At 34.9% G+C, this 9907-nt stretch overlaps 1 protein-coding gene across 1 annotated transcript in view; it reads left to right on the top strand.

Annotated features, from left to right (window-relative positions):
* LRP1B (LDL receptor related protein 1B) overlaps positions 1 to 9907 on the top strand; it is a 1771065-nt gene that overhangs the window by 1189325 nt on the left and 571833 nt on the right. The window contains exon 33 of the mRNA XM_004375116.1: positions 8917 to 9057. Coding sequence (XP_004375173.1) covers positions 8917 to 9057 — 141 coding nt within the window. The remainder of the gene's footprint in view (positions 1 to 8916; positions 9058 to 9907) is intronic.

The raw sequence follows: 9907 nt of genomic DNA, 5'->3' as shown, positions 1-9907 counted from the left end.
AATCCAAGGCTTTGTTCACAGTACTCTCTCCTTCTCCAAATTTTCTGTTTAAAAAAAAAAAAAAAGGTCTTAGGAGGAGCCAGGGCAAAGAGACTTCTAGTAACATAAAACAGACTTTTGCATAGGTCTTCAATTAAACTACAGAGAGCTGCTCCTGCACGGAAGAGCAGCTAACAAGCTAACAGACTGCTGTAAGCAAACATATCCACCTCTGATTATCCAGGTGGAGAGGCGTTCCTGATATGCAGTAGGTACAATGTAAAAATGTAATGGTTCCTATATAATCATAAATAATGGACTCACCTGATATGTAGATATTCCTCTAGTCCATAACAGTTTTAATTATTTTTCTTTACAGATGAGCTGCCTTTCGGTTATTTTCTCCCATGTTTTTGCCATAACATGGTTAATCTATCCCTGAAAAAGTGAACGTTTAACAGCAATTCAGTATTCTTGGAACATGGAGCACTGGGGACAGTAACAGATCTGGTGATGGAAAATTAAGTAGGCATCAAATCATGGATGGCCTTGGTGCCATGCTAAGGGGTTTGGCAGGGGGAAGCCACCAGAGAGTTTCAAGCAGCAGAATGACATGCTCAGATTTACATTTTAGAAAGATCACTCTACTGTTTCCTCAGCAATGGCAGTTGGGAAAATGAGAAGTGATGAGGCCCTGAACTAAGCAGTTTCAGTGGGACTGGAGAGGAAGGAAAGCATTCCTGAGATAATAAGGATGAAGGAGTAAAGTGGGCTTGCTCAGTTTGGATACGGAAAGGCAATGGAGGTGAGGGAAAGGCAATGGAGGTGAGGAGGGAGAAAAAGAAAGAGAACTGCCAGGTGTGCACCTCTGATGACAGAGTGCAGGTCATTCACTGGAAGAAGTCTACTGGGAAAAAAGCATGAATGGGAAAATAAAATGCATTTTATTTTTATAATGTTAACTTTGAGGAGCCTTTTCAGGAATATTAAGTTTAAGGTTATATCCAGGTAGATACTATGCAGTTGGATACATTGAATGAAAATCAAGAGGATATTTAGGCACAAGACAGAGATTTTGGAGTTATTAGCATAGGATGTAGTTAGTGAGAATGGCTTAACCCCACCCTCCACTGGCCCACCAGTGTTCTCTTTCAGCTCTTGGCTATTTCTTCTTTTATCAATGCTATTTCTTTTGATACTTATTCCTATATTTATCGCTTTTTTTTTAAAGTTTCAAATACTGTTCATTGACTTGCTGTTCTACTCTGACTTACAGGGTTGCTATGAGTCAGAACTGACCCGACAACAGCGGGTGTGGTTGTTTGCTTTTTTTAGTTTTATTGACTTGCTACAATTTTATAACGGAAGCCAGAGATTTAGCTTTCTTAAGCCCTCTGCCCAACATGCATTTCACTTCTTTGGCCTAAAGTTCTCTATTTCCTTGCTTCAGTCTAGTCTGATTGATCTCTGGGTTTGTTGCTGCTGTCATCACCGGGTCTCTGTTCACCTACACCTTGTGGACTCCTTTGCTGATGGTGTCTGTTTCCTAGGTCCCATGCATTCATTCCCAGTTTACTCCCTTGTTTTAGAGAAGTACAGCTTCCAGCAGCTTTCTGAGAAAGGCATTTTTGTCTATACAACAAATGTCAGAAAATGTCTTTATTCTACCCTTACGTTTGACTGGCTGGGTACAGAAATCCAGGTTGAAAATCATTGTATATCAGATCTCTCAAGGCATGCTTGATTGTCTTCTCAATTTTAATGTTGCTTTTGAGAAATCCACCGCTATTCTGATATTGGTGCCTTTTATTATTAGCAGCTTTTTCTTTCTAGAAATATTTAGAATCATATCTTTGCCCCTGCTACTCTGGCACTGCAAGAAAATGTGTGCCTATTTTCATTCATTTTGCTTGGAACTTGTTTGGTTATTTTAATCTGAAAATTTATGCCCTTCAGTTCTGGAAAATCATGTTAAATTTTTTTTTTTATGATTTTTTTTCCTTGTTTCTCAATGATTTTTCTAAACTCATCATTTAGATGATTTATTTTCATTTTCTATTTCTTTCTCTTTTTTTTAATTTCCTTGGGGATTTCTTCATTATAGTAGTTTTAATTTCTAAGAGTTTTATTTTGGTTTCTCTAAATATTCCTTTTTTACTCCTATTCTTACTTCAAACATATACTTTCTATCATAACTCTGAGGATATTAGTTTATTTTTATTTTGTTTTGTTTTCTATTTTCTCTGCTGTTTCTGTTTCCTCTGAGTATCTATTTTTACTGTTTATTTGATTTGGTCTCTTGGTCATGGTGGAAGCTTTCTTCAATTATTTGATGTTTCTTGGCTATCCCTTCACCTTTCTAATGACTGGAAATTTTGTGTTCAAGAAGCACAGTTTAGGTATCAAGTCGATTCCAACTCATGGTGACCCCATGCATTTCAAAGTAGAATTAAGCTCCGTAGGGTTTTCAATTACTGTACTGTGATCTTTGGGGATTAAATCACCCGGCCTTTCTTCCCAGGTGCCTCTGGGTGGACTCAAACCTCCAACTTATGATTAGCAAACAAGCATGTTAACTATTTCCGCCAAAAAGTGAAACCCTCTAATTTCTCATTTAGGGACTATAAGCCAGCTTCATCAAAGTGTGGAAAAAAGGGTCTGAGAAGTTTAATGATTCAGCTTGTAGGCCTATGGTTCTTAAACCTGGTTTCACATTAACATAATCAAGGGAGAGATAAAAATATCCTGATGCTCATGCCACAGGCCATAACAATTGAATGAGAACCCTGGGGCTAGAACCCAGGCAATTGTGTAAAGGTCCACCACCTGATTGTAATATGTGGTGCCTGTGGTGAACCATTAGGCCAGCAGCATCTGAATCACCTAGGAATCTTTAGACCTGCAAATAATCAGGCCCCACCCTAGCCATACTGAATCAGAAACTCTGAGGGTGGGGCCCAATGATCTGTGATTTAACAAGTCTTCCAGGTGATTTTAATGCTCACATTTGAGAATCAGTAGATGGTGAAGTGGTTAAGCTAACTTAACCACTAGTGGCTAAGCTAACTTAACCACTAGTGGCTACTAACGGAAAGGTGGCAGTTCCAACCCACCACTGTGCCACCAGGGCTCCCTGGAAAGATTACGAGCTTGGAAATCCTATGGAGCAGTTCTACTCTGTCCTATATGGTTGCTATGAGTCAGAATTGACTCCATGGCAATGGTTTTTTGTTTGTTTGCGTTTGGTTTTTTGGTGGCTTACTCTCAGTATCCTACTGGTTCAGCCTCTCCAGAGGGTAAATTTGTAGTCTTTGACCAGGACTGAGGAGAGGGCACTCCCTGACTATGTACACCGGGTTCTAGCTGCTTCTTAAATTGACTAAGCTTTCAATTGCGTCTGCCTTCCTTTGCTTAGAGGTCTTACCAAAAAACCAAACCCACTGACATCCAGTCAATTCTAACTCGTAGCAATCCTATCAAACAAAGTAGAACTGCCCCACAGGGTTCCAAGGAGGAGCTGGTGGATTCGAACTGCCAACCTTTTTGGTTAGCAGTTAAATTCTTAACCACTGTCAAGGCCTTTTAAAGGTCTTAAGGCCCTCAATTTCTGATCTATTCTGGGTTTCTACAGTGCAAAGTAGCCTGCATCTGACCTCCTTCCATTGCAGGTTTAAATTTTAAATTATTTGCTAAATCAGTCACCTATCATCATCTGCTTTCAACCTACTACTATTTTTTATTGCTATCATCTTACTTCTATTCCTTGTCCTAGTAGGTTTAGGTCTTTTTCACTGCTTTCTTGTAATTTTTTATATTTCAGGAAAGAATAGAAATAGAATAACTACCAGATAAAATACAGCATGCCCAGCAAATTTGTATTTCAGATAAACAACAAATAATTTTGTAGTATAAGTATATCCTAAAAAAATATTTGTTTATCTGAAATTCAGATTTTACTGGTCATTATATTTTCTATTTTAAACTTAAATGGCTAGTGTTGAGAAAGTCTAATTTTTTAAATCACAGTTTTCAACAATCCTTTCATAAGTAAATATTCTTACTCTGAATATTTAAAAAGTAAGTTATTAATTGTTGGATTAAATTTTAAGAAAATGAACATTATTAAATTTTAATAATTATAATTTTTAAATATAATTAAAATTAACTGAAATACATGTTGCAACTGTCTTTAATTGGGGATAATACTTTAGTTCAATTTATATTTTCAAGATATCTTTGTACTGTGAAGTGTGAGAGGAAAATAAAGTAAGAGACACAAATGTGATTCTAAGTAATCACACAGTCCAAAACAAAGTTCCTTATATAAGATGGATATTTTTAAAAGATAATATTTTAAATGATATTTAAGAGAGAGAATATCAGGGAATGGGAGATAGGTCTTATTTAAATTTTTTCAAAGTTATGCATTGTTAAGGGAGATATTTTTAAAGGTATTTATTTCCCATATCATTTCACAAGTATTTTGGGAATATCTACATCATTCAAAAGAATGCAAAGCATTGTGAACAATACAAAGAAGTACAAGACATGATCTTTGTTCTCAGGAGCTTTCATCTCTGGATAAGGAGTCAAAATTAGTACAAATGAAAAGGAAAACAATTAATTGAATATAAAACCACGTGATTCTACCAGTAAAGGCCTTAGAATCATTGAGAAGGAAGAGTCAGCGTGGCACAGCTAGTCTGAAACACTTTGCTGAGGGTGAAGGTTGCGCCTGAGAAATGAAGGCTGAGTATAGTTGAGTTATATGCATATTAAGATGTGGAAACCAAGTAAGTAAAAGAATGGACTGTGCCATATTCTTCAAAACACAGTCTACAGTTATTTATTTTCTACTTTTTTTACTCATTTCTTATCTTCCTTTCCTCACTAGAAGATAGTTTATATAGGTAGCAATCTTATTTGTCTTGTTCTCCATCATTTTACCACCATCTAGAATGTTGTTATGTGCCGTCAAGTAGATTTTTACTCATAGCGACCCCGTGTGACAGAGTACTATTGTCCCATATGGTTTTCTAGGCTGTAATCTTTATGGGAGCAAATCGCCAGATCTTTCTCCTGCAAAGTTGCTGGCTGGGTTTGAAATGCCAGTCTTTTGTTTAACAGCTGAGTGCTTAACTCTTGCACCTCCAGATGCCCAGTAATCGTTGATTAAATGAATGAATGAGTAGTATAAGGTTATAAGACTGAGCAGAAGCTGGAAACGAGTCTCATCAGGTGGGATAAATTCAGATTATGTAGGGCTTAAAAACCTGATAGAGAATTTTCAATTTGAGATAGTGTATAACTAAACCACCAAAAACACTAAACCCCTTGCTGTCGAGTCGATTCCAACTCATTAAAGAATCTTGAGCAAGAATTAGCCAGTTGCTGTCAAGTTGACTCGACTCATGGCAACCCCATGTGTGTCCAAGTAGAACTATGCTCCATAGGGTTTTCATTGGCTGATATTTAGGACATAGATCACCAGGCATTTGTTTTGAGGTGCCTCTGGGTGAACTCAAACCTCTGATCTTTCGATAAGCAGCCAAGAGCATTATGACTTTAGTCAACTATACTTTTATTTTAACATTGCTAAAATCGTTAACGTTTATATCCCTGGTGGCGCAGTGGTTAATAGCTACCGCTGCTAACCAAAAGATTAGCAGTTCGAATCTACCAGCAGCTCTTTGGAAACCCTATGGGGCAGTTCTACTCTGTCCTGTAGGGTCGCTGTGAGTCAGAATTGACTCCATGGCAACGGGTTTTGTTTTGTTTTACTGCAACCACAGCAAGCCTTCTGTGCTTTATTTAAAAACCGACTTTAAAAGCTGAAAACTTGTAAACGGCATTTATTTTACTTATCTTGACTTTGTAAATATTGTTTCATGCTGAAACAAATGGTACGCTAAGATTACATTTCTTTCCTTCCTGTTTCAATGTCTTGACTGCTGGGTCACTGCAAAAAAGGAATAACCTTAAGGCCAATTGTATACTCTTTCTTTGATTTAATCATTCATTAATTGCTTCATGTTTGGGCCATAATTTAATTGCACAGCCTTTTGATTTTCTAGATTTAATTTTTGGTTATTCTATCAGTGCCTTTACAGTATGTTCAAATTTATTCTAAAGTCTCAAACATAGTGTCTACTCATATGAATGTTTACCTTCTTTCCTTCCTTTGTTCCTTCTTTTTCTTCCTTCGTTCCTTCTTTCCTTCCTTCCTTCTCCTATCTCTCTCTCAACCTTCCTTGGATACCTTAGTCCCAGAACCTTCCATTGTCGTTGTCCAATGTGGACAGCCTTTTTTTTTTTTTAAAGTTTGCTGCATACCTTACCTTCTGGTACTTCCCTTTGCCTTCATCCTTGATTAAATTTCCTGTTTTTAGATTTCATATCATTATCTTGATTCATTTTCTCATTTTACTCAAGCTCAGCTTCCAGTTTTTTCTTAGGAAAGCATTTATAGGAGAAGAACTTACATATACATATACATAAATACATGTGTGTATATATATACATATATACACATATATACTTACCCCACCTTTCCCACACTTAATTACTTCTACTTGGTGTAGAATTCTAGCTTGATTATAATTTCCTCTAAGAATTATGAAGGCATTTCTTCATTGTCTTCTTGTATCTAACACCAATGAAGAGAAGTCTGATGCAAGTTTGATTTTTGTTTCTTTGTAAGTGACTTACTTTTTTCCCATTTGGGGACTCTTAAAAGTTTTAACTTAAACATGGTATTCTGAAATTCCACAAACATATGTTCACTTTTTCTGTTGTTTTTGCTGGCAGATCCCTAGCACAGTGGTCCTCAAACTCTTTGGTCTCAGGATCCCTTTACACTCTTAAAAATTATTGAGGAAACCAAAGATCTTTTGTTGATGTGGGTTATACATATCAATAGTCACCATATTAGAAATTAAACCTGAGAATTTTTAAAAAATATTTCTTTATAAATTTATTTTAAAGTAAACACAATATAAATAAAGAAATTTAATGAAAATCATTATCATTTCTAAAAAAAATGTGAGGAGAGTAGTAATGTTTTACATGTTTGTAAATCTCTTCACTGTCTGACTTAATAGAATATAACTAGATTTTCATATCTGGTTCAACAGATGTTTTGTTTAAAGTATATGCAGTTAAAAAAAGCAGAATTATTTTAATAGCGTTTGCAGATAATTGGGCATATATTTCTTTAAAACTATACCAAAATTCAGCAAGTGATAGTTATTTTCAGGTTAGCTGCAGTGGCCACATCATTGGACTTTTGTCCTCTGTCATTAAAATCTGTTGGTCTAGCTTGTATTTTTAATTGATCATTTAGGCAACCGTCAAAGTCTATCACTTTTATCACATGAATCGCTCAGCTTTTATGCAAATTCATGGGTGCAAATAATAAGATAAGTGGATGGCTACTTAGCTTCACCAACATAAGCTAAGTTCCATGTCAACATGTCGGGAAAGGGATGACTCAACTCCATCCATGAAAGGGACCAGTATAGAGACAAGATTAACAGCACTGACTCTGAAATTAATGCTTGATTCATAACCTGAGGCCTCCATTTTATTTATGATCCAGTGAAAATTGTTTAATCTCTCTTTGCCTTAGTGTTGTTAACTGTAAAATGGGATGATGATCATAGTAGTACTTACTTTGTAGAGTTGTTGTGAAGATTAAATGAATCAATCTATGTATAGTGTCTAGAGTTGAGCCTGGTACAATATACGATTCGGTAAGCAAGAAAATAAGATCCAATAATTATTACTGATGTCAATGTTATTATTGTTGGCAATACTGCAACTGAGCTCTGGTTTAGTCAAAACATCATGGCATTGCAATGAGCATAATTATCCTTTGATGATATAGACTGCATTGCTTTGCTAATAGAATTAAATGAGCTTACTTGAACGTCTAGGTAGAAATTGTTTTGTGGTCTCAATTGTTATTAAATAGATTCCTTTTTTTGTCAGTTCAACTTTTACAGGTGTGCAATTTATGGACATCAATTATATTAATCGGCTATGCAACCAATTCTTTTTGAAAAAGTCTAAACTGTTTGAAATCTTTAAAATTATGCATTTCATTTAAATTATTGAATTATCTTAAAAATTTTAATGTAGACAGAAAGAACACAAGTTTTGGAGACAGAAAGATAAAATATGTAATTTTTATTAAGTTATTTTCAAGATCAGGTCCTTCATCTATGAAATGAGAGTAACAGTTCCTTAAAATTTTGCTATGACAATTAGAGAAAATATAGTAGTAAATGCATAATTCTCACTAGAATCCTAGCTGTCTGAGGGTCAGGATTCTTTTTTATTTAATCTGCTGCACATTGCATTGTCTAACACCGAATGAGCTCTTGATACAAGTGAACAGTGTAAATTAATAAATTTTGGACAAAAGAGCACAAACTGTGCAAAAAATAGAAGAGGTTACTCTAACTGTGAAGAAACCACAGCAATAGATAGTACCAATGATCAAAAGCATTGCACACTTTAAATAAAAATTGGGAGAACAATATCTTTTTTGTAATTATTATTTAGATGTTTGGTTGGATTTTATCATTGACATACATATATAATATAAAGGTACTACATTCATGTGTTAAGTATGTAAATCAAAAACATGTATTTCATATTAATTTAAAATATGCTTTTATTTATACCATGTCTCTTTCAAGGAAAAAGAAAAGTCAAGGATCACTAATTATAGAGGGCGGAGGAAAATTTGAACAATCAAATGTCACTATGGTTTGCATTTTTAAAAAGTTAAAGTGATTTTACTGTTTCCCTTAGAAACAGAGTTGAAAATACAACAAAAGAAATCAGAAAATATTATAGTTTAATAGCTGTTTATTATTATTTAATAAGATGACTATCTTTTTCTTTAAAAAAAAAAATCTTTCATTTTTGTAGATAAGAAACTGTGGTGGGCAGACCAAAACTTAGCTCAGCTGGGAACCTGCAGCAAAAGGGATGGAAGAAACCCCACCGTCCTACGAAATAAGACTTCTGGGGTTGTTCATATGAAAGTGTATGATAAAGAAGCACAGCAAGGTAAAGCACAATGTAGTGAATGTGTGCACCTTTTGAATATATAATGGTCTCTTTTCCAATATTATTTTCTGAATTCAGCAATTGAAGGTCCCTATTCTTGCTTCTAATAAAAAAAAAAAAAGAAAAATGCGGCTTAATACTGTAGGAAAAAAATGCCTTTAACATAAATTGTATAACAAGCATTCAAAACATTAGCAAAACTTCCCTAGGCATCTTAATTTTTTAAAGGGATTTTAGCCAGATGTTGATTAAAAAATAGAAGAATAAGAAAAAAAAAAATCCCAGCAAAATATATACAGTATGTAATTAATTTCAGATACTGAATGAACTAATGGACTTCATACAGACTATGTCGACATGAAAATTTCATATCCAAAAGCACTGCATTGTTTGGCTCTAAGCATTTTGTGTTTTTGTTTTTCCTTGTCCAAATGATGTGCCGTGAAATGGAGTGAGAGAACTAACAGATGGTTTATATAGGTGGACTTGTCACATTGCCCAAATGGCAATTAGATTAGAGATGCCAACCGATACAGCCCTACATCTGCCAGTTTCTTCTTAGTTTTTGCTCTATGATCCATGACATTAGCAAAACTCCCCTAGTTGAGTGAATACATTTTTAAAAATGTATTCACTTTCTGTATTCGATTTTCCTACTTCACTCTCTACCATGAAAATCCTTAGCTTCATGTGCTTTTTATTTAGGAACAATTTTGAAGAAGATTTTTGGATACTAAGGAAAGGAGTTTTCATATGAAGGATTTTGGTCATGTAGACCAAAGCAGAGAAGTATAGTGTAAGAATAGAGAACCAAGGAGATCACGTTTTAGTTTTTAAGGCAAGTGACAAC

Source organism: Trichechus manatus, unplaced genomic scaffold, assembly GCF_000243295.1.
Source record: "Trichechus manatus latirostris isolate Lorelei unplaced genomic scaffold, TriManLat1.0 scaffold00033, whole genome shotgun sequence".
NCBI lineage: Eukaryota > Metazoa > Chordata > Mammalia > Sirenia > Trichechidae > Trichechus > Trichechus manatus.
The sequence above is the reverse complement of the archived record's forward strand: the minus strand, read 5'-3'. Positions and strand labels throughout refer to the sequence as shown.